General features: G+C 57.3%; 10 protein-coding genes across 10 annotated transcripts; 7 read left to right on the top strand and 3 right to left on the bottom strand.

Annotated features, from left to right (window-relative positions):
- Window positions 1-362: 362 nt before the first annotated feature.
- EX895_004409 (uncharacterized protein) lies at window positions 363-1,619 on the top strand (the record flags this gene model as incomplete). Its single annotated transcript, XM_029885004.1, has 1 exon — window positions 363-1,619. One exon carries the CDS (start codon window positions 363-365, stop codon window positions 1,617-1,619), a length of 1,257 nt encoding a protein of 418 aa, XP_029738754.1.
- A 404-nt stretch (window positions 1,620-2,023) lies between these two features.
- On the top strand, window positions 2,024-3,619 carry EX895_004408 (uncharacterized protein; the record flags this gene model as incomplete). The annotated part of the gene is made up of 1 exon (XM_029885003.1): window positions 2,024-3,619. The coding sequence occupies one exon, from the start codon at window positions 2,024-2,026 to the stop codon at window positions 3,617-3,619; it is 1,596 nt and encodes a 531-aa protein (XP_029738753.1).
- Window positions 3,620-4,619: 1,000 nt separating this feature from the next.
- EX895_004407 (uncharacterized protein) lies at window positions 4,620-6,569 on the top strand (the record flags this gene model as incomplete). Its single annotated transcript, XM_029885002.1, has 1 exon — window positions 4,620-6,569. The coding sequence occupies one exon, from the start codon at window positions 4,620-4,622 to the stop codon at window positions 6,567-6,569; it is 1,950 nt and encodes a 649-aa protein (XP_029738752.1).
- Window positions 6,570-6,639: 70 nt separating this feature from the next.
- Window positions 6,640-7,394, bottom strand: EX895_004406 (uncharacterized protein; the record flags this gene model as incomplete). The annotated part of the gene is made up of 2 exons (XM_029885001.1): window positions 6,640-6,833; window positions 6,908-7,394. 2 exons carry the CDS (start codon window positions 7,392-7,394, stop codon window positions 6,640-6,642), a joined length of 681 nt encoding a protein of 226 aa, XP_029738751.1.
- A 1,716-nt stretch (window positions 7,395-9,110) lies between these two features.
- Window positions 9,111-11,855, top strand: EX895_004405 (uncharacterized protein; the record flags this gene model as incomplete). The annotated part of the gene is made up of 1 exon (XM_029885000.1): window positions 9,111-11,855. The coding sequence occupies one exon, from the start codon at window positions 9,111-9,113 to the stop codon at window positions 11,853-11,855; it is 2,745 nt and encodes a 914-aa protein (XP_029738750.1).
- Window positions 11,856-12,176: 321 nt separating this feature from the next.
- EX895_004404 (uncharacterized protein) lies at window positions 12,177-13,679 on the bottom strand (the record flags this gene model as incomplete). Its single annotated transcript, XM_029884999.1, has 1 exon — window positions 12,177-13,679. The coding sequence occupies one exon, from the start codon at window positions 13,677-13,679 to the stop codon at window positions 12,177-12,179; it is 1,503 nt and encodes a 500-aa protein (XP_029738749.1).
- Window positions 13,680-14,462: 783 nt separating this feature from the next.
- Window positions 14,463-14,926, top strand: EX895_004403 (uncharacterized protein; the record flags this gene model as incomplete). Its single annotated transcript, XM_029884998.1, has 2 exons — window positions 14,463-14,782; window positions 14,902-14,926. 2 exons carry the CDS (start codon window positions 14,463-14,465, stop codon window positions 14,924-14,926), a joined length of 345 nt encoding a protein of 114 aa, XP_029738748.1.
- A 5,256-nt stretch (window positions 14,927-20,182) lies between these two features.
- On the bottom strand, window positions 20,183-22,075 carry EX895_004402 (uncharacterized protein; the record flags this gene model as incomplete). The annotated part of the gene is made up of 1 exon (XM_029884997.1): window positions 20,183-22,075. The coding sequence occupies one exon, from the start codon at window positions 22,073-22,075 to the stop codon at window positions 20,183-20,185; it is 1,893 nt and encodes a 630-aa protein (XP_029738747.1).
- Window positions 22,076-23,836: 1,761 nt separating this feature from the next.
- EX895_004401 (uncharacterized protein) lies at window positions 23,837-24,694 on the top strand (the record flags this gene model as incomplete). Its single annotated transcript, XM_029884996.1, has 1 exon — window positions 23,837-24,694. The coding sequence occupies one exon, from the start codon at window positions 23,837-23,839 to the stop codon at window positions 24,692-24,694; it is 858 nt and encodes a 285-aa protein (XP_029738746.1).
- Window positions 24,695-25,946: 1,252 nt separating this feature from the next.
- EX895_004400 (uncharacterized protein) lies at window positions 25,947-27,167 on the top strand (the record flags this gene model as incomplete). The annotated part of the gene is made up of 3 exons (XM_029884995.1): window positions 25,947-25,957; window positions 26,216-26,247; window positions 26,335-27,167. The coding sequence occupies 3 exons, from the start codon at window positions 25,947-25,949 to the stop codon at window positions 27,165-27,167; spliced, it is 876 nt and encodes a 291-aa protein (XP_029738745.1).
- Window positions 27,168-27,338: the final 171 nt, after the last annotated feature.

The raw sequence follows: 27,338 nt of genomic DNA, 5'->3' as shown, positions 1-27,338 counted from the left end.
ATTGATTATCCGAGACCCCTTTTCTCGGCCAACACAGACGCCACTTCTCAAACGAACATGGCAAGATCAGCATTCCGGCTAACAGAGCTTGCCTTGATGGAGCACATCAGCCAGGCACAAGGTCGAGCTCCCGCAGATCCTGTGCCCAGGCCGCTCTGCAGAGCGCGAACAGAGTTGACGTCTCATGCCCAGGCTGCTGATTTTTCATGCTGTTAGAGCTGCAGCTCGAGGATCTACAAGTGGAGGATCACAACCGATCTATTTTTTCCTGCGCACGTTCAGATCTTCTTGAAAGCGTTCTTCTCGTCCACTCGCACCCAGTTCTCCACGCGCTGCCCTCGTCACAGTCCGTCGTCGAAAGGATGCCGGGTGTTGGAGAAATCTTCGACAAGGAGAAAGCGCTGGCTTCCAAGCAGAAGGGCAATGAAGCTTTCGCCAAGAAAGACTGGGCCTCGGCGGTCGGGCACTACACTGCAGCACACTTTGCCGACCCCACAGAGCCAACGTATCCGCTGAATCGGGCCATGGCCTACATCAAGCTGGGCAAACACATTGACGCTGAACGAGATTGCACGACCGCTCTGTCTCTGTCACCAAACAACGTCAAGGCGCTGTATCGCAGAGCAACAGCTCGTATGGGAGCAGATAAGCTCGAGTTGGCCATCGAAGATTACGAAACCGTCTTGCGACACGACCCTAAGAATGCCGAGGCTAAGGCTGGGCTTGCAAAAGCACGTCAAGATCTACAGAAGTCGAGCGTCCGACGAAGGGAACCAATCGATCTACTTGCCACGAAGAAGGCCTCGGACAGCACGCATCAATCTTCCAACCTCGATATCGAACCATCAACGCTTAAGGCAAACACGACCTCGAAAGACGCAAGCAGCTCAGTCGAGGCGGCCAGAAGGTTCTTGCAGCAGGTGGGAATGTCTGACGAGGACGAAGGAGATTCATCCAAATCGAAAGCCTCAAGCAGTGCGTTGCCTCCGCCCAAATTCCCAGGCGAGACGGGCTCTTTCCTCCGAGAAGTGACCACACGCAAGACAGAAACAAAGTTATCAACACGGCAGGACAATCACAGCTTGAACACTTCAGCCACCTCCGTGAAGGTAGCACCTATCTCTGCGATGGAAAAGCAGCCTGCAACAGCCGGTACCACCGTTTCCACATCCAAAAAGACGGCTTCGGCACTCAACTTTGGAGCGTCACCATCCCAGAGCCGTGCTGTGCTGACTCGACCACCAGGGAAAGCCAAGCCAACGTCGTCCACGAGTAGGATGTCGTCAATTGTGTTCCACAGCAAGTGGAAAAACAAGTCTGAGCGCTTGGACTTGCTGTCTAGCATCGATCCCGAAACCATACCATCCATGATCGATGCCATGCTCGAGCCTGAGCTTGTCGCAGAGATCCTGCAGACGCTGACAGAAGCGTTTCGCTCTCAGCCAGACGACGAGTCCACTCTTATCCAGCTCACCACCCGCATCTTGGAGGCACTGCCGCGGTGCAAACGATTTGGCATGACCGTTTCCATGCTTGATACCGACGAGAAGGGCTATGCAGCCTCTCTCATCCAAACTATCTCCAAACCCGACTTGAAGTCGGTGTGGGAGTTAAGCTGAATGTCACTTGGCTGAGCATCTCAGCTCTGTAGCCCTCAGTTGAAGGGACCCTAGAGCAACAAGGTGTGATTATATGAAGCAGAGAGTGTGAGGTGTGCGTTGATCTCTATTGTCACATGTGCACGCTCTGAGACAGACGTGGAACAGTTAAAATAAGAAGACCGCTCAAGTCGCCGAATTTGTATCCGCACGGGCTTCGACGCGATCGACCTTCTTGCCCACAAGCATCTACCATTGAAACACAACCCCGGTCTGTCGTCATCTTGGCCCACCGTACAAGACTTCAAATTCCAGACATCGGAGCTCATATGCGAGCATCTTTAGCCTCCTTGATCGCATCGACTGCAGCTAGATCCCTTCGCTCTTGCCTCCGCGCTGCGCAGCCAGTTCCGTCGAAATCCAAAATGCGTTTGGCATCGATGCCCAACTACGACTTTAACCCCAATCTCCATCTTAAGACTATCGACCCTCCGGTGCAGATTGGTGCCAAGTGGGCACAGTCATACCCATCCAGCTCTTCTCCCCTGGCAGGAGCCGATGTGCTGCCTCACTTTCCTTTGCTAAATTTAGCTCAGGGCGTCCCCGGTCACCCACCTACGGCGGCACTGCTCGATCGCATTCAGTATGAAGCGCAGCCCGAAAATGTCTCCTCACCAGCAGGTCACACACATGGATATGGCCCCGTCTTCGGAGACCCCAAGCTTCGACAGGCAGTTGCAAGAGACATCAACAGAGTCTACAGAACTCCAGGCAAAGGGGAGAAGAATCAGGTCACAGAGGACAACGTCGGCATCACTGCCGGCTGCAACCTTGCTTTCACTACTGTAGCTACCTCGATTGCCGCACCGGGAGATGCCCTTATCGTTTGCGACCCGTGGTACTTTAACCATCAGATGACCTTGACTGCATTTGGGATTCAGATCGCTACGGTGCCCACCAAGCCGCCGCACTACCTTCCCGACGTGCAGATGATCCGCGCTTTACTGCATAGCGACCACCGAAGCCATGTCATCAAGGGCGTCGTGCTCGTAACGCCAAACAATCCGACGGGAGCAATCTATCCACCGAGCCTCATTCGCGATATTGCTGTTCTTTGCAAAAACCACGGAGTCGCTCTTATCCTCGACGAAACGTATCGAGACTTTCTTCTGGCTGGGAGTGACCTCGACGAAGCATCTCAATCCTCTTCGTCAGAGTCCTCCTCCTCCCCGAAGGTGTCACTCCCTTACAACTTTGCTCGTCCGCACAACCTGTTCGAGGACAAACTCGACGGCGTGGCAGAAACGAGCTGGGATTCAGAATGGGACTGGCGCGACACCGTCATTCAGCTGTTTAGCTTTTCCAAGAGCTATGCCATCCCGGGTCATCGCTTGGGAGGATTCGTAGCACACCCTGCCTTCCTGCAGCACAAGGTAAAAGACGATTCGGGCTCCGAGAAGCTCGCCTTTGGCCCTGCAGCCAAGGCGCTCGACAACTTCCAGGTGGCTCCCCCACGCACAGACACGCAACGGGCCGTCGCATGGGCGATCGAGGATCCACAGCAACTCGAGTGGCGCAGTCAAGTGGCCAGCGAGCTCCGTGTGCGCAGGCGTGAATTCGTTCAGGGACTATCCAAGCCGGTCCCGCCCTTCCTCAACCACGATGCAAGCGCGCTTGCCTCCTCCGCCTCTGTGGACCCGAGCCTGGCCAAATCACCCAAGGAATGGGGCTGGCACGTGGAATCTGCGGGCGCCTACTATGCATTCTTGCGCCATCCGTTTACTTCGACGCCCTCAGACAAGGTGGCTCAAGCGCTCGCCGAGCTCGTGGGTGTGGTCGTGCTGCCAGGTGCGTTCTTCATGCCCAGCGGCGCAGACGCCTCTTCGGCCGATTCGTCGGGCTCGAGATTGCGCGTCTCGATCGCCAATGTTTCGACGGACAGGCTGGCTAAGCTGCCAGAGAGGCTTGCGATCTTGAGCGAGCTCTGGGACAAGAAGGGTGCCGGTTGGGGAGTTCTTTAAGATGGTGTCATGCAGGTTGCTTGCTATTGTGGTGAAAAAACGATCCGAGCGTCGGTTGTCGAGGAGGTTTCGGCGCCAGCAGGGTTGTACGTGAAACTCACTCGTCTGTGTTCGGTTGTGCTCGTGCAATCTCGTCGTCAAATTCGATTCTTGCAGAACCCCCACCTTGTTGCTGAGCTGTATCACTGGTCTGCTCGAGGTCGTCAGAGCGTGCTTGCGCTAAGGCTGTGTAACCCGTGGTCACTTGGAGGTGTACTGGAGCCTTCACCCCGAAGTGCAAAAGATCCCGAAATGCGATCAAGCTTCTCCGATCCGGCAGCTGTCACAGAATGTGGCTGGTTGAAGCAGCGCACGCACAAGAAGCATGCATGCGCACTGATCCTCTCTCGTCGAGCGCAGCGCCCCACCAAATCTTGTGTGCAGTGCCTCACTTCATTTGCGCTAGCACCCCGGTTGTCCCTCTTTCCCGGGCACGGAAGGAGCGAGGAGCGTGCTCCAACCTCTCCTCTCCGATGACGCGATAACGCCAGCGCGAAAGGTTTCAAGAGGAGAGTTTGACGAAGGTTTCGTCTTTCGCGTGCTCAAGCAACGGCTCGAAAGCGTGGACGCAAGCTTTCAAGCTTCGAGAGGAAGAGAAGGAAAAAGGGTGAGCTTGTGTTTGGCGCCTGGGGGGTGAAGGCATGCCTGACACTTCGGAAGTCTGAATCAAGTCAACGAGAGAGTTAACTGAGCCATCGGGGATCGACCGTGGCCCTGTTTCCACATGAAGTTTTCTCCTCAAACACCCGGGAAGTGCGACTCGCGATTGTTCCAGATCCACACGAGGGCAATGGGGATTAGAGGTACCCACCAACGCAGAACGACGCTCCTGATCCCTCCCTCAACCACCGGCTGGAAACCGCAAAAGGCATCCCTTGACTCTGGCTACCGCTCTCTTTTATATCAACACCACAACCACCATCAGAGCTCCTCGGCTAGTTCAGATTTTCCTGCTGCTCTTATGAAGAACGGCAATCCCGAAACAGTGACGCTGGTCATCGACACGAGTCGTCAGCGAACATCTAACGCCGACACGGGCAAATCGCCGCCCTGCTCACTCAGAACGCCCGACACCTCCAGCACCGAGACCACCATTCTCTGGTCCGCCCGCGCGTCCGAGTCCGCATCAGCCAGAACGCCATCTACAGCACTCTCCAGCAAATCCAACTGCGGCCGCGCTTTGCTCGCCCACCGCCCAAACTCAGACTTGACCTCCGTCACCACCACGGGTAACCCGGAATGGCTCATCTCCAAGATCGACGAGTACTTAGCCGATCTCTCAGCGACGCTGCCTGTTCCTCACCTCTCGAAAGCGTGCCGTCGCTCCCTCAAGCTCGACCTCGATCCACTGAAGCTGCTCTCCGTCGAGCGAGCCCTGCCGTCGTCACCGGACGCCGTCCGACGCTCACACCTGTGCATCCCGCCATTGCTCCTCAGCAGCGGCAGTAGCAGCGGAAAGAGCTGCTCGACCTCGATGCCGTCGTCACCGCTCGACTTTAACGACGACCTCTTCTCGCCGCTCTTCTACCGCTGTTTCAGCAAGCCGGACTCCAGCTTGGTTTGTGAAGACGCCGCGCCATTCCCGTACAGCCCGTGCCAGGAAGCTGTGTGTCTCGATCGGGGTGTTTTGGAGAGTACGGGTTGGGAACGGTTTAGTGGGAGTGGTCGGGAACAGTGGAGACGACCGAGCGTGATTGATATTTGCATGGAAGCGGCAATGGCGGTGAGCTCGGATGCGGATGGCAATGAGGTGGGCAGCGAGGCAATTGGAGGGAGCACCGCCTTTTTGCCGATGCCGATGCCGAGTATACGGCTTGAAGCGGCGAAGGAGGGCGGTGCGGGGGAGGTGGTGGAGGACGATAAGGTAGGCCATACGCTTCAGAGCGCAGCGTCGTCTGTGTGTTCATCCTCGAAGCAAGAGCTGGTGTACTGGTGTCGAGAGGAGAAGGAGGCATCGCAAGGCAGCGTAGGCAACTCGCCAGTAGCGCTCCATCTCCCCGCATCCACTCTAGACGTCTCGTTCCCCGCCTCTCTGAATGCGCAGCTCTCCACCCCGGCAAGACCAGCAGCACCATCGCTACACGTCCCCGCACACACCCTCCTCCCCCCCACTATCCCGCCGCGCCGCGGCCTCTCCCGCTCTGCCTCCGCCGGTAACCTCACCCGCGTGTCCACCCCGCACACTCCGCACACCACCAGCAGCGAGAGCTTGCACCACTTCTGCAGTGCGACGCGGAGCAACACCGAACCGAATAAGCCCGCTGCTACCGCTACCACTGTCGCTGCCGAACGAACGCCCCCGCGTGCATCGTCGAGACGGGCAGTTGAGGTGTCGCCGACGAGCACGCAGATCGTGACAGGCGTACGGAAGATAAACAAGCTCAAGCAGCTGTTGGGCGAAGAGGTGGGGTCTCACATCGGCGTCACTCCTGCCGCTTTATGTACACCGGCGCGCGCCTCACTGGAAGAAGACCTGATGGCGCCGCTGCACACACGAATCACTCGCGACACGAAACCCTTACCCTGCCTGCCCGCCTCGCGGTCTCTGCAGCGCAGCCAGACCACCGCTTCCACTTCTACTTGCGCTTCCACTTGCGCCCCGGCCACGCGCCACGCCAACAGAGCGGTGCTGGGCTCGCACAGGCCGCGCGACAAGAAGTGCTGTGCGACTGGTGGTGATGGGAATACGGGCAGACCGTCGACGACGAGAGAGCGGTGCAACTGTACGAGTTGCGAGGCGAGCGATGCGACCAAGCAGGCTCTGAAACTGGCATTGACGGGGACGAGTCTGAGGCTGCCCCCGCCGCCACCGAGGCCTGTGCGTGCTGGGCTGATGCAAAGGCCGAGCACGTCCGGATCTATGAAAGCGAGGAAGATCGCTAGAGAGGCGAGCTTTTTGGATGTCGAATAGTAGATGGTCGTACATGTAAGTTTTAGCTCGGACGGCAGTGTATTGAAATGATGTGCGAGCGGCGTTGGTATCACAGGATGTGAGCGTGGGTATCTGTTCGGGGTACAATGTGGTCTGTGACTGTGCTGTTTGTGGAAATTGTTGATGTTTGAGAGATGGAAGGCGGCTGGACGAGACCCATTGGAGGAGGGGCATCAACTTCGGGCGGAATCGGACGCTGCATCGATTTCGGTATTGGCAGAACCAATCTGAACGAGTCCTTTCCTGTAGCATTCAGAAAGCATCATCCTATGAGCACTCTGTATCTTCCTCTCAATCGTTTCTGCAATGCGACTCACCGTTAAGATAAAACCGATGCAACCTCTTCTCACGAATGAACCCCAGCCTCTCGTACAACGCCAACGCAGCGACATTGTCCGCTTCTGTCTCGAGGACCACCTCCTGCGCGCCCTTCTCCACCATCTCCTGCAATGCCCTGCGCACCAGCCTCTTCGCCAACCCTTGCCCACGATACTCGTGCTTGACCGAGATCATGGCGATATACCCGCGCATGAGGCGGGAGCCTTTAAGGTGGCGGTCGAGCTTACATACGATCACGCCGATAGGTTCTTGATGCGGAGAGGGGTAGGCGATGAAGCAGAGCGAGGGCCATTGGTTGACAAAGTAGCGGTAGGTGTAGACGATGTAAGGTTCCGAGAGCTCTTTTTCGATGAGGGCGATGATGGCGTGCATCTGGTGTTCGCCGTTGTAGGGTAAGAGGGTGAGGCTGGTCGGGAGGGGATGCTGGGGCCGTTGCCCGATAGTGGGGCTTGTTGAAGTTGACATTGTGTAGAACGGCGTTGGCTGCCGCTCGTGAAGAGCGGGGAGTTGTAGTAGGGTCGAGACAAAGTCAGGGTCTCGAAGGTGTCAAGGCACGCCGTTCTTCTTGATCTGACAGCCGAACGGGTGGTGCCGAGTTCCGATACACTGTCTATACGGGTTTATTCATAAAGACGTAACATTTTGAAATACGAAGAATGAAGGCAGATCGGCGCTCAGTCATCCCATTCCGGCTGTGGGAAGACGCCATGCGAAGCGATACAGCCATCGCCGCGATGAATCATTTACGCACAACGCCACTCCAGAAGCAACACTTCCGCTCCCCTCTACCATTTTCTGAGGAGAGATCTCACCTTGTACACAGCCGCTGGCTCCACTCCTCGACTGTTCTTGCTTGTCTCTGGTCTTTGCGGTGGCTACACGCCGAGTAATTTTTGAGTGGGGTCCTCTTGGAGTGACACGCGAGGAGTCGAAGCGAGAATGCGGGGTTGAGCGTTTCTTTACCTGGTTCCGATGGCAGATGCGTGCAAGGCGCAAATCGAGCGAGGCATTGCTAAAATAAATCATTTCGATTCCGGAGTGACAGCTGAGAAAGCGCAGCATCGTCATCGAGCCGAGCTTTTTCGTTTTCCTTTCTTCTCCGCCGAACCTCCACTTTGCGCCGACCCGATCCTTCTCTCCGCCTCTTCGACACATATTCGTCTTCTCCTGTAGCGTCACAACTTCTGGCTCATGAAGTGGTTGTGAACGTAGCTTGGAATTAGCGTAGACGTGAGCTGCGATGCGCTCTGCTTTTGAGAGAAGTAGTATGGTGGAAGCGAGAGTCGAAGTGAGGAAAAGGAAAGGGACGGCGAGCGAGAAAGCAGATTCCGAAAATAGCTCACCGACCATCCTCTTTTCGAGTGGCTGACTTTGGCCTCGAAACCCCGACTGAACCTATTCGAGTGAGCGAGCAACCAAGTGAGTATTTTGCGAATCAAGCTGCAAGGATGACGAGCAGCTCTTGCCCTCAGGTGGACGGGCCGCCAACGCAGTTCCAATTGAGCAGAAAGAAGCCTCGTTCATGACTCGACCTCCGATGACGACGTAACTGGCATGGCCCTCAACCACTTGCTCGCCTTCCCGCCCCACGTCCGAGACCCTGGGACGTCGCCTTTGCCGAGGAACCCTCTTTTCCTGTCGCGCTCATCGCTCATCCTTTTGTGATTTGTGACACAAAGGGAGAGAGAGCGATGACGCCTTTCAAAGTCGAGCCACCTCGCTCTGTTGATTGTCCTCGTGATGCCTAAGTGCAGCAGGAACTTGACTGTGCATCTCAGCTCTTTCAGCTCAAACTCGATTCGGCTGCTTTGACTCGAACCGCCCTTACGTACTGCGAATTCGAGTGACAGGCTGACGAAAGAGACCTGCCTTTGTTTCACTTGGCTTTGCTTTGCGTTACCGCTGAGCTGAACGTGCACGAACTACTTAAAACCGCCCATCGGTCCCTTTCCACGACGACTGACCTTCCATCCATCGCACATTCTCCCTTCAACCGCTGGCTTGCTCTCCTCCCCCTCTTGTTGCACCACCGTTGGTCCTTGATACTTTCTACTTCGCCCTACAAACAGCTTAATTTGCGCAGCTTACCTGACCCTAAGTCCCCCTCCTCCCTGCGATCGCAACCAGCCCTCCGCCGCCTCCATCTCAACTTCCCCACCAACCGCTAGTAAACCTTTTAAAATGTCGTCCGAACGCGAGCCTCTTCTCCCCACCCACGCACGCCAGGCCCGCCAGCGTGTCGAGGACTTCGGCAACAAGGCCGCCCGCGACGCCAAGGCCACCGCTCGTCAATATGGCGTCGACCCGGACAACCTCGAACAGCAGGCGCGCCAGATCGCCCCTTCGCGCGACACGCTCTCCCGCATAGCTCAGATGATCGGCGCTCTCAAGGCCGGCAAGCTGCCCAGCCAGAAGCAGATCAACCAATTCATTGAAGCTGTCATGTCGAGCCCCGTCCTTGACGAGCGCTCTGTTTCCGGTTCCACCAAGCTCAGCCAGCAGGGCGCGACGGTGCTGCAAGATCTCAAGGGTATCTTTGCCTGCATCGAGCGCATTGGCGAGAGCAAGAATGGTGACGACAAGATTCAGAAGTTTATCTATCAGACCTCGCAGGCTTCTGTCAACGTCACGGACAAGGGCGGCGTGTCGGCTAGCTTGCCGTCGGCCTCATCTGTCGGTGCGGACGGACGTTTGCTCGAAGAGGCAAAGAAAGATGCGGGCAAGGTGCTCGGTGAGATTCAGCAGATCGGCCAACTTCTCATCACCTCCAAGGCCTTCCGCGACCTGCTCGCCGACATTCAGTTCCTCCTCCGCGACCTGACTGCCGATGCAGCGGCCACCGCTGCGCAGAAGGCCGGTAGTGCCGAGGGCAAGCTTCGACCCAGCGAAGAGGAGCGAAAGAAGCGAGGGGATGCCGTCGAGGTGCGCCCTCCATCCAAAAAGGATCTGGAGAACGCCAAGGAGTCGGCCAAGCGCGGCGCCAAGCAGGCCCAGGACAATGTCCAGGAATCGGCCCAGCAGGCGGTGCAGTGGCTCGACGAGCAGACGCCGGACGATGTCAAGGACGAGTTCCTCGAGCGCGTCAAGCAGATCGTCGACAGTGTCGAGCGCGACCCAGACTTCAAGCGTGCCCTCAACGGCATCTACGCCATCGCAAACAAGTGGACCGACATTGTCCAAGATGTCGCGGCCAAGGCCAAGGAACAGACGGACATCGACATCGACTCGCCCGAGGCCGAAGCCAACGAAAACCTGCGTGAGGCTTTCCAGCAGCTCAAGCAGATCCTCGAGACGTTTGCCAACCGCTCGCTCGAGCCTGTCGAGAAGTCGGTGAGCAACCTGATCGACCACGCCAAGCAGATTTACGACGACGAGACGTCCAAGGAAAGCAAGGAGTTGCACGACTTTGTTGAGGATGTCAAGAAATTTATCGACCGTGCGCTCAACGAGGACGGTTTCATTCGCACCAATCGCTCCAACCGCATGGCCTCGGACCTGTACGACCGCGCCCAGCGTCTCTTCAACGCTACGGGCAAAGAAGCCAACAAGCAGCTCTCGAAGCTGCGCTCCGACTTTGACGAGAGCCTTGACGAGATCTCCAACTTTGTCCAGGGCGTCGAGGAAGACCCGGAACTGCGCGAGCTCGGTCAGCGCATCGAGAAGCTCGGCGCCGATGTCAACTTCATCGACTTCGAGCGCATCTTTGGCAGCGGACCCGGCCAGGGCGTCATCAACCTGTTCAACGACCTGCGCAACCAGGCGGGTGGGCTGGTGCGCGACACGGTCGAGGTGTTTGTCCCGCGTCTGATCAACGAGATCAAGTCGATCCCGTTCCCGCGCATCGAGTTTGTCTCGCCCGAGGCTGACGTCGTGATTGACGACCTCTCGCTCACCGCGTCTACCGCCTCCTTTGTTCCCGACCGTGTGCGCATCATCAACCGCAACGATCTGACGCTCGACCAGCGCAGGTCGTCGTTTGGTAGCAACTTTGACGCATACCTCTACCTCGAGATCGACGGGTTGCGTGTCAAGGCGGCCGACGTGGCCTACTACATCCACAAGAAGACAGGCTGGGTCGGCTGGGAGGATTACGGTTTGCTCGACCTCGACCTCGGGGGCCGCGACGGTACGAGTTTTGTCGTCAAGCTCGAGAATGCCGATGACGACGACGACGAGTCGTTCTACAAGGTGAAGCGCGTCAGCGTCGACATGTCGTCGTTCAAGGTCAAGGTGCGACAGACCAAGCACTGGTTCCTCAACTTCTTCCTCATGCCCTTCGTGCGCCCCGTGCTGCGCCGCGTCTTCCAGCAGCTGCTGGAGGAGCAGATCAAGTCGTGGCTCCAGAACCAGGACCGCTCGCTCTGGGCCGCCCAACAGCGCGCCAAGGTGATCAACAGCTACAGCAAGACGGCCATCCAGTCTGGAAGCGGCATCTCGACCAAGGCGTACCTCAAGGCCATCTTTGCACCCGATACCGACGCCTTTGAACCCTACGGTCGCCGATCGCAGCAACCGCGAAGCGAGCTCGGTCTCGCCGAAGGCTTCCGCGTCGAGGGACCGCACAACGAATTCAAGCTGGCCATTGGCGCGTCGTACTCGAAGCAGCTGCTGCCGGGACGCGGTGGGCCGTTCCGTTATGCCAAGGAGAAGATGGAGTACTACCGCAACGTGGAGGAGACGGTCAAGCAGGGCGTGCGCGAGTTGCGCGAGGGTGTACAGGAGGTGCGCGAGGGCGCCAACGAGGCGGTGCAGCAGGTGAGGGAGGGTGTCAAGGGCTTGGAGAGCGAGGCGAGGGGCAAGGGCGGCAAGGTCAAGGCCGAAGCCGACAAGTTGAGCGGCGAGGCCAAGAAGCAGGAGAGGCAGGAGAGGAGGGACAGCGGCTGGAGGAGCGATGTCTTCTCGCTCACCGACGACATCGACCTTTGATAGGCAGTAGTAGTCCCAGACGATCTCTACCATCGCTCGCAGGCGCTCTCAATGTGTACGTAAAGTTTTCAGCGCCACAAGTTCAAGTCTGTAATGTATTGTGTGCCCTTTCCGACTCGAGTGTCATCGCGGTATCGGTTGTGGTTGTCGTAGTGGGCCACCCACCTTGAGCCGATGCAGTCTCGTGCGTTGACGATGGTTCCAAATATGCGATGATTGTTGTTGCGACACGAATCTAATGTGTGCAGACATGGTCTAGTTGTTTGTACAGATGAGTTCGTTGAGCTGAGCTGCATGTACTAAGCTTCCTTCTTGATTCCATTAAGCGTTTTCGTCGCGCTCTCGCACCGCCGGCGACCTGACCCTCTGCAACGGTGATTTCGCCCTAGCCAGCAACTTGTCAGCGTCTCGCTTCCTCTTCTCCTCTTCTGCCGACGATCCTCCAATGTCTCCACTGTCGGTCGCCGAGTCGTCGATGGAAAAGATGACCTCGGGCCTCTTTTGACTCTCGACATCGCCGTTGATGCCGCCCTGGGCAGTGATGTACGGCGCGCCGCCGTTGGTGCGTAATGTATCGAGTGCAATCGAGTCTGGGGCGGCGGTGCCGGTGGAAGCGAAGGCTTGATCGGGTCGGTTGCTAGGGGGCGCTGCGCTGGGAGGAGCGGGTGCTGAGTTGCGATACGGGTAGTGTTGTTCCATGGCTTCGCGCATCGCATCGGTGAGGAAGAAGTAGAAAGAGAAAGTCGCGAGGCAGGCACCGGCGACAAGGTCGATGAGGTAGTGGTGCATCAGATACATAGTGGAGAAGTACAAAAGACCCGTATACCCCCAGTAGAGAACCCTGGCATCGAGCCTCAAGCGACCGATCTTGAGGACGACGGGGAAGAAGTAACTGCAGAACAAGGCCTTGAGGGTCGCGTTGCCTGCGTGCAGCGACGGGAAAGCCCCAAACACCATCGGCGCGCCCGTGAAGGTAAGTGTGTATCCGTGACCGTGGAACAAGGCATCGATCCGGGCGAGACCGGCAGGCGAGCCCCTCATACCATAGTTGGCCGGCGTCAGCCCCTCGCGCAGCTCGTACCACGGGGGAGCACATGGGAAGACAATCTGGATCATGACGCCAATGAGCATCATAAACCCAAACGCCTGCGCAAATACTTTGACCGCTCCCGGGGGCGCAAAGACAAACAGGAACGAAGCGACGAAGAAGGGTGCGGCAAAGTGAATCACGCCATACGGCAGCCATGCCAAAATGTCAAGCACCGGGTGCCCGAACTGGGTCAAGATGTCCGAGATGTTGGCACCGTACCAGATCGTCTCAAGCGTGGGCAGAACCGATACCCAGATATGCGGCCTCAACGAAGCCGGAATGAACTTGCACGAGTAGAACAAGATCAACCACGCAAAGATGGGCGCAGCGGGCAAGAAGAACTGCGAGGTCACGGGGAACAGCAGCGTCGTCGTATACAGCGCCGGAATGATGAGCTTGTACGGGAACGCAGGCGACTCCATCACAAACAGCGAAAAGAGCGCAATGAAGAGCAAGAAGCCATACTTGAAGCGCTCGCCCTTGCTGGGTGACCACGCGCGGAATCTGTCCAAGTTCTCGCGGACCGAGGTGGAGAAGGACAGACGGCTGGCGGCGGCGAGGATACGCGAGAGGAGGTAGTGCAGCCACGACGGGAGGTAGAGTCGCGCTTTGGGCGGCAGTTGGAAGATGACGCCGCCGTTGTTGGGTTGAACACCTGGTGCACCGGGTGCGAGACGTGGCCCGGGCGAGGACGAGGACGAGGTCGTCCTCACGTTAGAGTAGGCTACAGCCATACTGTCGAACGAGAAGGAGCACACGACGTCGCCAAGAGCTGTGTGTGCGAGCCGAGGTGACACGCTGCGATGGTTGACGGATGACGGTGGACAATGACAAGAAGACGAAGAAGGAAAGCTTCGTTGGCTGTGTTCGCCTGACCAGACTCCATTCACTCGCTCGCTCTTGGTCACAGCCACGAAGAAGCGCGCTCGAGGTGTGAGTATGAAAAAAGTGCTTTGTCTGTGTGTCAATGTGCGATATTCATCGGGTCCTGCAAGGACAGCGCGAAGTCGGATCGGGTTTTTGGCCGACAGTCGCCCGCTCGGAAGGAGAAATTGAGTTGCGCTGCAGCTGCTCCTGCTCGTGCTGTGAGTCGTGTTCGAGTGTGGAGACGGAATGCATTGTAACTCGTTTCGGCTCGACTTTCATTTAGTCACACTCACGTTCCTACGTTTTCCTACAGCTCGATCCATCACAGTTCTTAGGCTGGCTGCTCCGAGGGGCCTCAGCGGGGCCAGACAAAGCCGCAGCTTATCCACCAACTGTCTCGGAAGACCCGGCGCCAAAAAGTGTGCTCTTAGAGGAGAGCCTGCCTCCCAACAGTCACATCGACTCAGCCATCGCTCACTGGCTCAATCCAAAGCACCGGGACAAACGCAGCCTCGCCACAATGAAAGCAAGAACAGTCCCAACCCCACTGAACTGAAGAAGCCTCGAAACAGCTCAACTACCACCTCAGCTGGCGACCGCATATCCCCGGTGAAACAGGGTTCGTCTGCGTCTGCGGCTGAGTCTTCGCAATGGCGCACAAATACCCATCGAGCAGAGCGACATCGCTCAGCGTCGACCGCTTCAGCAGCGCCAGCGATCGTCGTCATTCCTCCTCATCGTCCACGCACCACCAGCGTCCACAGATCAACGAGCGTCCCATCACTCTATGGACCCACGATCCACCCAACTTTTCGCGCAACGAAGTCGTGCTCAATCCAGAGTACTCGCTGCCAAGACTCGCCGAGTCCGACCTCCTCCAGCTCACTCTGCCACCTGGCTCACAATTGCCTCACAACAACATCCCCTTCGGTCCCAAAGATCGTGCCCGCAAGTTTTCCAACAAGGCCACGTTTGTCTTTCGTGCTGCGCAGGTGACCGCTGATGCTGACTTTGTAGCCCGTCAGCCGCAGCTTCAGATCAGCGTCTCCAAGAACATCGCTGCCAACTACGGCTTCTACAACCGTGCAGAGGCCGTCCTATCACGTGTGCCTAAGGATGACTTTGTCATCGATCACGTCGAGCTCTACTTCCGAGATCAGTACGTCGGTCGCGCAGAAATGTGGAGAGTCTTTCAGAACCTCGAAGACACCTGCGTCTACTGCGGTCAGAAGGTGACGCTAGCCGGCAGTGTCAGAGCCACCATCGGTCGCATCTTCATCAAAGAGAAGAAAGTCACCAGCGGCTACGTCTCAGCTTCCACCAAAGCCATCTTTCGCTCCGAATCGGCAAAGTACAACCTCTTCATCCAACTCGCCAAGGAAATGTGGGAGTTTGACGAGGACGGCGAAATCTACTATGAAAAGGCACTCCAAGGCTTCATCCCCGAACTCCTCAGGCGCTGGAGGGCTGTCCCCACGAACCATATCCTCACCGTTATCCTCTTTGCACGAGTGCATTACGAAGAGTCCGAGCTGCATATGCTCGAGGGCCCCATCCGCCAAGATGCAAAGGGCAGGTTCTACATCGACTATTACAAGGTCGTCGTCGATCTTGAATCCAATTGCAACTGGGACGCAGTCTTGACCATGCTCAAGGAGGAATTCTTTCGCTTCCAGCACGATATCCTCCTTCTTCGCAGACCCATCTCCGGTCCTGCCGCCTCGCACGAAGAGCTGCACGCCGATCTCATTCGGGATCGTGTTCACATGGCAGGCCGACTCTCGCACTCGTACGAAGGTAATCTGCTCGAGGCCATCAACCTGGCGCTCAACCCCTTCGACGAGCATTACATCGATCGAGATCTCAGCCGCACCGGCCTGTCCATGGTGTTCGTCACCGCCGGAACCGGTCACTTTGACGTCGATAAGAAGCTGCTGCGCATCACCACTGAGCGCATGATTGAAAACGGCACTGGCCTGGATCTCGTTTGCCTTACAAAGATGCCACTCCACTCGGTGCCCTTGTTCCACTTCAAGTCGCACTTTCCGGACCCGAGCGAGCTCAAGCAGAGTCAATCTGCGGCCAACAATCGCTCCCAGCGTAGACCTGGGCATGGCGCCGGACCAGGAATGACGGTGCATAGGGCTGGCCAGCCTCCTCTTCTGTCGCGGCATTCCTCTTCTCGTATGCCAGCAACGAGCTCGGCAGCTGCGAACCCTCCTGATCCGCTGTATTTCGATTCCAAGAGACCCGTCGAAGAGGAGGAGGACTTCTACTCAATGCCACACTGGATCGACTGCAGCTTCTACAACTTGCAACAGGACAAGCCCTTCCGGGCAGACCGCTTCGTGCCTCGCTGCAAGATGTACGAGGTGCAGATGATGGGCATCATGGAAAATCAGATCTCGGACATCGCCATCCCTTACCTCGATCTCAAACCCGTCAACAAGGCTTCGTCGGTGCAGTCGTCCTTCTACCTACCCCGATACATCGGCCCTTCCAGCTCCGGCTTCCTATCCGAGCCTCGCAACAGCGACCTCTCGGATCTTGCGCTTGTCGGCCTCTCGCCCAAGCAGCAGAGGCGAATTGCTAGAGAGAAGTTCGACGGCGATGTCTTTAGGGACGTAACGCCCTTTGTCAAACCTCCTTCTGTCAGGCTACTAACCTCGGGCGCAACGGTCGACAGCCCGAGCGCAAGCGATATACATAGACCTTTCGATCGACCCGGTCTCGGTCGCAATCACAGCTCTGGATATGGCGCCCTTCCCACGACTAACGCAAACTCGGCTGCATCCTCGGTCTCGCCCGGCAAAACGGGAGCCAGTAGACCGGTCGCTCTGCCCACACGAACCTCCAAGCTCGGTCGAGAGGCCTTTCCTCGCGATGAGGGGCCGGAGAAAGAGGCACGGGTTCCACCTTCACCCGATAAGCCTCGCTTCACCACACTCGACGATGCACCGTCGAGACCACCGTTGGCGAGACCCTTCTCACAGATCGTCACGTCGACTACTCAGCCAAAGTCACGCGCTGGATCCATCCGGTCTGTCAATACCTTTTCGCGAGGCTTTTTGCCCCTGGAGCCCATCGGCAAAGCAAAGGCCATGGTCGCATCTACCGATGCTGTGCTATCTGCCTCATCACATACCTTTGACGAGCAGGATCCCGATGCTGGAGCTAGCAAGCGCAACGAAGCCGAGGACAGTGTCAGCTCTCTGATATCGCCGGTGCGGTCAAGAGCAAGACGTTACAGCTGGTTGTGGAAATCTCTGACCGGCTCAACGCCGTCACGTCCCGCCAGCTCCGAGCGCTCGAGCGAACTTGGCGATGAAGACACAGCCAAAGACCTTTCGACGCCCGCTACTCGAAGTATGCAAGAGGTGTTGAGTGCGCAATTGCGTCAGCAGGCAGGTGGATCGAGTAAAGACAGAAGCCCTGCACGCAAGCCGCAGACGCCTGGCCGCATCTCGCGCACTGCATCGCTGCTTTCGGTGCACGAATCGTCCAGTCCTGCACCCATCAAGATCCCCGCTCAGCAAACACCGAGGACGAGACAGGAGCAGGAGGCCGAAGAAAAGATCCTTCGCGACCAGGAGGCCTACGAGCAGCAGTTGGAGGAGGAAGAGGCTCGACAGCGGTTCGCGCAACGAGCACAGGTCGAGAAACAGACTTTGGTCAATCCGTCCAACCCGAGCAAGAACCTCAAGAGCACTACATCGCAGTTGCTTCGGTGGCAGCACTTGTTCCCAAGGCGGTTGAACCACCATGCGGTCAAGTGGCGGTCCATGACCACGCCGGCGTGTCTGCCTTTGACTACACTCTACCTGCCTACCGAGAGCGATCTGGCCGCCATGTGGAGTGAGCATCCGCACACTACCTCCATCTCGGCAGAGACGTCTTCCTTCTTGTTGAAAAAGTCGAGCTCCACCCATCCCGCTCTGGCCGTGCTCCGCGAAATGGCGTACCACCGCTTGGCTCAGGGCTACCAGTTCATCGTTCCAGCGAGCAAGCAGACGCGGGCCGTGTCTAGTCGCAAGCTCAACGATCCGAAGCACTTCACCCTGCGTTGGCCCTCGGAGCTGCTTCAACCTGGCAATCTTGCGACGGGCAACCCAATCTTCCTCAGCGTCACCAACCAGATTCACCGTATCTCTTACGACAGATCTACGTCGGCCATCAACGTCAAGAGATACGTTCGCAACACGGAGTACTCGACCGATCCATATGACTATGAGTGCTGCATCTGGCCTCGGCACTTACCCGGCTACCAGACGGTCAAGGCGCGTTTCAACTATCCCGATCTGGCAAGCTACAACTGGACCTATTTGGATTCATTGATTGCCGGCTACGTCGACGAGAAGTTTGTCGAGTCGCTGCGATACTGGCGAACGCGATTTGTCTTGGTGCCGTCCGAAGGATCACCTGCGCCCATGCAGGCGCCAACCGGTGAAGACTATGATGATGAGGAGATCCGGCTGATCGGAACGGACAAGCTGGCCGAGCTCTTCCACCGTGCAAGGTTCTTCCGCAGCAAAGAGGAGCGCGATCAGACGCACGTGCAACGCTTCTTGCCGACATCGCTTGATCCGGCCATGTCGCTGCAAGACGAAGACTTCATGAAACAGCTCGCCGAGGAAAATGCCAAGCAGCGTGCGCAGTCGGCCTCGTCCAAGAAGCGCTTGCACAAAACTCTCACCGGCCGAGCCATCGATGCTGTTGCCAAGGATATGCGTTCGGGCGGACTGGTGATCAACGATCGTATCTGGCACAGAATGTTGTACTCGGACACGTTCACGGGCGCCGACATGGTCTCGTGGATGTGCGCTGAGTATGCCGATGTGCGAACGAGGGAGGACGCGGTCGAGTGGGGCATCAAGTTGATGGAGGAAGGGCTGTTTGAACACGTGCACAAAGTCCATGGCTTTTTGGACGGTCATTACTTTTACAGGCTCAAGAGCGAGTATGCTGGCACGAGGGGGCCCAAGGGATGGTTCAGAGGATCGGACAGCCAGAGGAGCTCGTTTGCGGAAAAGGAGGTGCCGACTCGGCCACTGGTGAATTCGAGTAGCCACCATGCTGGTTTGGGCTCAACCGAAGGTGCTACGGCTGGAAATGGGGCTGCTGGAAGTAGCGGGGAGAAGAGTGCACATGCAGTTGCACCGGGCGGTTCTGGAGCGGCGGCTCCTGGAGGACATTCGCGCAGCTCGTCGTTGCATCGTCCTCATCCGCACTCGCTCACCATGTCGTCCGCTGGCGGTGGTGCCAAGAAGAAGAAAAAGGTGCAGCTGTCACGCAGCATCGTGATCGATGTGGGTTCCGGTCGGCGCTCTGATCGTGCCGAGGTTGCCTTTTTGCACCACGATGTTGCACACAATCCAGCCAACGGATTCAACTTTCAGATCCACTGGCTTTCCACCTCGGCGCGGTTCATCGACGATACGGTGCAGCAATGGACACGCACTCTCGAACGCTACGGGCTGCGGCTGATCGAGGCGCCCATCGGACAGATCAAGGACGTTTCGCTGCACAACCCGTTCCAGGCGCCCGTGCAAATCGAACTGGCGCTGCCGCCTCCGAGTCCAGAGACCTACAGTAGGCACCTACCAAGGGGCACGTTGGGCGAGCTGTGGTTCGAATATGCGCTGTTGCGCAAGTTTGGATTTGTGCTGGATCAAGAGGCGAGTGGAAGGTACCCGAAGGACGTGGAGATTACGTACAGCAGCCGACCGAACGAGTTCGAGTACAGTCAGTTTGTTCATCGGAGCGGTGTCGCTTTCGTGCAGGTGTTGGGAGGGCTGGACGGGTTCTTGTGGCTCAACAATCGGCTGTTTAACAGTCATACGCATGGCGGTGGTGGCAACAGCGCGCAGAAGCCCGGGCAGCAACAGTATTTGGGGCGCGGTCCGCCACCCCGCCAGTTGCAGCTGCAGGAGCAGTCACAGCAGGAATCAGCAGTCGACGCCGACAAGCTGCGTCTGGAGCTGACACGCTTTTGCTCGGATCGAGACGAGCTGGAGCGGTTCTACCGGACGGTGCTTGCGCAGCTGCTGCAGGTGGAGAAGGAGGAGAGCGAGAGGAAGAAGCTGGCCGAGGAGTATGTGAGGGATTTGTTTGCTGCGGGGGAGAAGGGGAAGAGCCGGCAGGGTAGCAGCCATTCGAGTGCAAGTGGCGTGGGTGATAGGGCGGGTGTGCTACAAGCGCTGGCTCAGATTAGGGACGAGAAGAAGAGCGACGGTTGACTTAACTTAATCACTCTGGTTGATTTGGTGACTGCAATTGCATTGAACAACGTTGTTATGATCGGTAGAAGTACGGAGAGTGCTGGTGTGATAGTCTAGCGATCTGAGTGTGAGCTGCAATGCGCTGGCCGTGTTCAGCACTCAAAGATGCGTGCAGTGGAAACATTGATCCTAGACCACTTGTTTCGTCTGACCACCAACTGCCAGAGGAGCAGCTGGGGCCACTGCAAATGGTAGAGCGCGAAGAAGGGCCAGGGGTCGTCTTTGGCAAAGCTCGGGTCGGTAAACGGCGGGAGCGGAGCCGGAGCGCTGAGATCAAACTTCTTCGACGAAGCAACTATTTGTGGGCTGGGAGGGGTCCATAGCGGTTGAATAGTACGCATGACACGTTGCAGGCGGGTGAGAGCGGGCAGGAGGCGGGCGGGCAGGTCGTGGCCGATCCAGCTCTGGGGCAGGGTGGCGGACGAGGCATAGGCGTTTTGCAGGAGCGACTTTGCGTGGTAGAAGCGCGCACGCGAAGAGGCCCATGTTGGGGGTCCAGCGGTCATCAACGCGGCCAGGTCGTCCTGTTGCGTTGCAGGCTCCATGACGGGCAGGGAGAGCGAGGAGAGGTACGTGAGCTCGTCCATTGTCGCTACCTTTTCCGCCGTGGTTTGCGCGAGCGACGATGCGGGTTGGTGGGACATGGATGCGGGAACGAGTGCGTCTCCTAACGCAGGCCTGCTGACAAGCAGGCAGATGGCAGTGTGCACGCGCGGGTTGCATTCGATCGCCACGAGGCGTTCCTGCACCTCGGACGTAGCGGGCTGGTAGATAAAGTCCATACTGAACTGGCCTGTGATCCCTGTGTTCGGCAGGGCGTGTTGCCCAACCAGCGTCTCCCGTGTCCACTGTGCCTCTGTGTCTCCGTCGAGCGGAAAAGCAGTGCGCGGTGCCGTCTGGCTCTGCCCGAGCTTTTCAAGCCGGTACAGGAAGGTGGATGTCCATCGTAGGGCGAGCTCACCAACGATGGTGTGCGAAGCAGGATAGTACGTCATGAGCATGTCGTTGCTGGGGCAGCAGACAAAAGCGGTCAGTCGGCCGTCTACCACCGTTGCGTGGGTGCACCATTCGGATGCCGTGACGACGTTGCTTACTCCAGCCGGCTGGGAATTGTCGATGCGGTCGCCGATAAATTCTTGTAGAATATAGGGCGTTCGCGCACACAGCGGTATAGCAAGGTTCGAGAGGCGTTTGCGTGTACGTGTCCAGTCCGGCTCATGCGTGCGCGAGTCGAGCAGAGGGAAGAGCGTCATATCGGCTCGTCCGATATCGTCCAGTTCCGCGGCGCATTTGAGGATCGAGCGTGGATATCCCTCGCCCTGCAACTTCGCCAGCGCCTCGTCGACCGAGTACACGATCTCGCTGCGCGGTGCTGCCATGTCCAGACGCTGCAGGAGCGAGATGAACCTGTCCTTTTCGTGGAGTGCCTCGACGAGCTCGGGGGTCTGGATCATGCTGCGCACGCGACCGTGTGTGCACTCGAGCAAAATTTGACCCGCAGTGGCATCTTGGCCAGTGCTCCCCGCGCCAGAACAGGGGAAGAAGAGGTCTACCTTCTCGCTCAGTGCCACACGCACCAGGGCTTGGATATACGGCGTAATCTTGCCCCCCTTGTCCGCGGCGAGGGACGACGACGGCAAAAGGTGGAACTTCGAGACTGAATTCGAGAACCGTGCAGCAGCAAGGTTACCCCAGCCCTGTTCTTCCACGAGGACCACCTTCCATCCGTTGCGTGCGAAAGTGCGACAGATAGCAAGCGACTTTTGCATGCGTGCGCCGTTGACGAGTACTGTTCGTTGTGCGGGTGCGGTTCCATTGGAGATGGGTGCTGACGAGAGGGGGGATCCATGTTTGGAGGCTCGGGAATGCGTAAGGGAGAAGATGAAGGAAAGGCAGAAAGAGACGGGCGCGAGCAAGAGCGAAAGACCAAGTAGTAGAAGCGTCGAGAGCGTCGACTGGAGTCGGTTGGGGAGTGGTTGTGTCATTGTGGTATAGTCCGCCGCGTCTGGGTGAGGGCCGCGAAAGACACCCGGTGATGGGAGCGTGGAGGGAAGGATATGGTGACGGTAATGGCGGTGGTGGTGGTGGTGATGGTGAGAAGGCGCAGAAGCTAGGTGATGGACAGGCCAAAGTGATTCAGCGCGGGAAGGCATCGAAAGTCTGAGCTCGAGCTTCGCTCAGGAAGAAGCAAGAACAAGATGTCCGGATGACCAAGCGAAAGGACCCTGGACAGGCAGCAAGCGGCGCTGCTTGCACGTCGTGGCGCAAATCGACGCATGTGCAGATCCACGATGACAGCTGCAGAAGACAATGTGGAGATTCCTTTTTCTCGCATTCTTCTCCACGCGATGGTCTGTGTGTTGTCTGCTCTTTCGTATCGCCCCTAGCTCGCCACAGCAAGGCTGATCATGTTTTTCTGGAGCCGAGCAGACTCTGGAATCTCGTTGAATGGTTGCAAGTCGGAGCATTGCCGGTTCTGTGCTTCTTTTGAGGGCGTTTCCACCGTGGGGAAGGTGTGACTATCACTGTGTGATAGCTTCAGGCGATGCAAGGTTGGACCCTGTCGAAGCTGCAATCTTAGCTCAGTCCATGTGCTGCTCTCCATCGGCGGATTCTGCTCACCGGCGGCCCGTATCGATCTTTCGTTCTGTGTAGACTGGCATCCAAATCGGCGATCAGCGTTGCAGTTCATTTGGCTCCCTTGATTGCAAAAACCACGGCTTTGCAGTGGTCACCAGTAGTTAGACCGGGCTTTCGGGCGGGCCGAGCTTCCCGGGTGACACTGTCACCTTTGCATGGAGGAGCTTCGGTGATACGCTAGCTGCGGTGTCGAACGACTCACTCCAAATAGGCACGTCGGCTTTTGCGCTTGCCTGCAGCTAAAAAGCCGACGTTTTTCTCAGGTCCCATCAACCAATTTCTCTGATGCCGGTCGGGTTGCGAAAAATGACCTGATTTTCTCATCCAGCCTCACTGTAGCATGACAGGAGATGCGACTGGTTTCCTGGTTCCTGCCAATTCACACACCACAAGCGTGCTCACAACGGCACTTCCAGATGGCCTGGGCGACTGCGGAGCACGCAAGTCGGGGCTGTGCCACTCGTAGTACGCCGTGCAGTCTAGTACAGCGAGCTTCGTATCGGCGAGTATGCGTGTGACACACTCCGGTGAGAGCGCAAACTCCGACAAGCCATGCAAACAAAGGATTCTGTCAGCCAGCGAGCTGACAGGCGGCGTGCTTGCCCGAAATTTTCAGCGTAGATAGCCGAAGTCGCAGTGCAAAATCCACCCCTACGTTGAGACAGTTATGGCCGTCAGAAGGTTTGAGCTTGGAATGACAAGCAAGCCTCACTCGGGAAGGTCGAACCCCGAACTCGTAGTCGAAGGACTATCTTTGCGTGTGTGCGTGGTGTGTTGCCTTCGGCTAGATCAACCACCGACAGCACGTCTTTCCGGTTACGCCTTTCCGTTGCTCTCCCACCTGAAATGCACGGCAACCCTGACTTGCCTGAGAAACTTCATATACCCTCGCTCACCTTCTCTCACTTTGGATGAGGTCGAGCTCCCTCGCTCGCTCAGCGTTTCTGCAACCTGCACACTCGCACTTCCTGCGTCCTGTCTCGTCGACCCGCATCTGCATCTCTTCTCCTCCTCCTTCTCGTTACGCTGCCTACCTGAAGCCTTCAGGCTCCTTCGTCTCCCTGACATCCAGACTACATTCATCCAAGTGTTGCAGCATCGATACCATGGCCACATCATCCTCCAAGCCAGGCCCCTCGGGCACCGAGCCAAAGACGCCCGTCTACATCCAGGAGGTGACGCCCGAAATCACCACGTTCGACTACCCTTTCAGTCGATTCGGCGTGCTGCCCATTGGTGGGCGCAGCATCGCAATCAAGATGCGTGATGGGCGCCTATGGGTCGTGCCATCTACGCCGCTCGACCAACCTACCAAGGCCAAGATCGACACCATGGGCGAGGTGGCCTACCTGGTTGCGCCGGACAATGTGCACCACCTCTTCCTCAAGGACTTCCATGCGGCTTACCCATCCGCCAAGGTGGTCGGCACTGAGGGTCACGAGGAGAAGCGACCGGACGTCAAGTTCACAGGCATCTACGGTAGGGACCCGCCGTCGACACAATACGGCTACGAGTCGGAACTGGTGCCGCAGTACTTCCCCACCTTTGCCAACCGGGACGTCGCCTTCTTGCACAAGGACAGCAAGACGCTCATCACAGCCGACCTGCTATTCAACCTGCCGTGCAATCAGCAGTACCGCAACACGCCAGCAGGCAAAGCCACGTCGTGGATCCCCGGCATCATCTGGTTTTCCAAGCTCTTCAACCCTTATGCCAGCTTCCACAAGACATTCTTGGCCAACGCGGGTGTTGCCAACGGCATTCCTGGTGTGGCTGATGGTGGCTCGAAGCAGGAAAAGCAGAAGAACTTTGCTGAGGCGGCTTCGACGGTGGCCAAGTGGGACTTCCGTCGCATCATCATGCTTCACGGCGACATTATCGAGAATCACGGGCAGGAGGCTTGGAAAGCGGCGTTCAGCAAGTATATTGATGCGGAAGGCAACTCCAAGTTCAAGTCTTCGTAGTCTGCTGGGGCAGCATTCAGGTTGTTTTTTCTTTCCATTCCCAGCAATGCATAGCCTTCTTTCTGCATCTCAAACACATTAGTAAGAGTAGCACCAACGATAGTGTGTAACAAGATGCGATGTCAGAGCCGGTCGAAGGATGATGATGTCGTGTGTGCAGAGAAGGAGAGAGGCGGCGGCACAGGTCAGAGCATCGATATCGTGATTGCGAATCGGATCACAATCGGGCATTGGGTGCCAGCCTTTCACGTTCCAACGTGTGGAAATGACGTGCGTCAAACACAGAGCTTGGGTCAAATTCACATTTGCCCGCATTGAATGCATCTGAGACGAGAAGAAAGACAAGTGAGCGAGTGCGGAAATCCAAATCCGTGGTTGTAGAAAGTGCGTGTGGCTCGGGCCAACTCTTTTTCAGCTGTGTGAGAGAGAGAGAACAGCATCGGCTGAGAAAGCTGCTGCCTGCCAATGGCAACCTGGCTGTGAACAACGTTAAGCGAGGGCGTATTTCGAATTTCTCTGTTCGAGCCCAGCTCTGCACTTATTTCCGTCAATATTTCTGCGATTCCTTGAAAGGGCAAGCACCCAATACAAATCTGCAGCGTGGAGGCTGCTCGAGCGTCATTCCTCAATACAAAAAAATGGCGAGCAGTTTGGCGAGACAGCTGCAAGAGTGGTCCAAGTCGAAGCGTGCCTCTGTGTAGTTGTGTGTTCAGTGAGCGCTGAGTGGTGACGAAGCTCGATGATTACAGGAGAGTCGCTGCTCAGCTGGGTTACGCGGACTGAACCGCATACCGTTCTCTCCCTCGTGCCTTTCTCTCTCCTCCCTCTTACTCTGAGCGACACTAGCACAGACAGAACCTCTTGTCGCCAACCGACCTCTCTTCCCCGCACTCTCTCACACCACTCATCGCCAATTGCCGAATCCTCCTTTCTCTCATCCTCCATCCTCTCGCTATCGTGTTTACCTGCAGTCAGCATTCGTTCCAGCGACCAACACCATCTCGCTGCCGCAGGATCTCCTCGTCCGGTCCCAAGCACGGTGGTAACCTCGAATATCTGCTGTCGTTCTGCTGCCTCGAACTTCCGTCAAAAGTCGATAAGCTTCCGCTAAGTCAGCTAAGAGCCCTTCGAGTCAATTGTGACCTCGCAATTTCCGGCCGTAATCCGATCTGCAAAGGCAATCAACTGTCTTTGGTGACTTACCTCAATCTAGGCTCTCATCCACGAGGCTCAAAAGCTCTAAACGCCCAACATGTCTGTCGAGTGCGTATAGTCCTGTCTCTCATCGTCATCTTTCACAATCTGCTCCTTGGCATCGGGCACAGCTAACCAACGTGGGCAGCACAACAGCGCACGATGGTAGCCGTACAATAGGTTCCACGGATTCCGTGATTGCCAGATGCTACCCACCGCTCGGGCTGTGGCATAATTGGCGCTTTGGAATGTTCTCGGACCAACCAACGCCTGTTGCTGACACCGTGACGCATTTGGTCGCTTCTCCTCCTTTCTTTCTTCCAACAGACTGAGCCCCCACGTCCAGCTCGGCTTTCCTCGTATGTTTTCCGAATCAGTGCGGTTCTCCTTCAAGTCTTTCGAATATTTCCTCACTAACCTCTTTCTGAATGCATTGCTTTCGACAGGCCCCTTGACTCAGCTTGTTAAGCGTACTCTGACGGTCTCCAACCCTAACAACCAGCCCGTCGCCTTCAAAGTCAAGACCACCGCTCCCAAGCAGTACTGCGTGCGTCCCAACTCGGGCCGTATCGAGCCCGGCGAGAAGGTCGAGGTGCAGGTGCTGCTCCAGCCCATGAAGGAGGAGCCACCTTCGTCTGCCAAGTGCCGAGACAAATTCCTTGTCCAGTCCACCATCATCACGCCCGATTTCGAGACGGCTTCGCTCCAGGAGATTTGGCCCACCATCGAGAAGGAAAACAAGTCAGCTATCCACGAGCAAAAGATCCGATGCGCTTACCTCCCTGCCACCACGGCCCCCTTGGCCGAGGAGGACGAGGGCAACACCAGCCAGTTGAACGGCGATGAGCGATATACCACGGTGCGCGGCGCACCCAGCAAGCTCAACGGCGACGATAGCTATGCCTCGCAAACGTACAACCCCATCACTGCTGCTCAGAATGCTTCCGCCAACACCGACGGCTCAACGGCCCAAAAGGCCAAGGAGGCCGCGTACGCTGCTGGCGGAGCGGCAGCTGCCGGTGCTGGTGCCGCAGCGCTTGCTGCACGAAACGCTGGCTCGGGTGCCGTCAACGGCGCTTCGGCTGCCAACAAGGACACGTCGAATCTTTCCACTTCGGAACTGCAAGCCGAGGTGGCCCGACTCAGGAAGGAGCTCGACCAGGCCAAGCGTTCGTCTTCGTCGGCAAACGTCCAGACCGCTTCCGCCGAGGGTGTGCCCGTTCACATTGTTGCCGCCATCGCCTTTGCCGTTTTCGCCATCACCTATGTCATGTTCTAAAAGCGGAGCACACAGAGCCACACAAGCACCTGCTCGAAGGAGAATGGCACGCGCAGGTGGTCGCACAGCATGTGCAGGGCCAACGGCGTCGGAACGCAGACCAAGTCCTCTTGCTGCTCCATGCATGCCGCCAAGCAAGCGAGTCGGCCTGGTGATGACGTTTTCCTCTCA

This window comes from Sporisorium graminicola, chromosome SGRAM_3 (genome assembly GCF_005498985.1).
Source record: "Sporisorium graminicola strain CBS 10092 chromosome SGRAM_3, whole genome shotgun sequence".
NCBI lineage: Eukaryota > Fungi > Basidiomycota > Ustilaginomycetes > Ustilaginales > Ustilaginaceae > Sporisorium > Sporisorium graminicola.
This window is presented reverse-complemented; position numbering and strand designations above follow the sequence as displayed.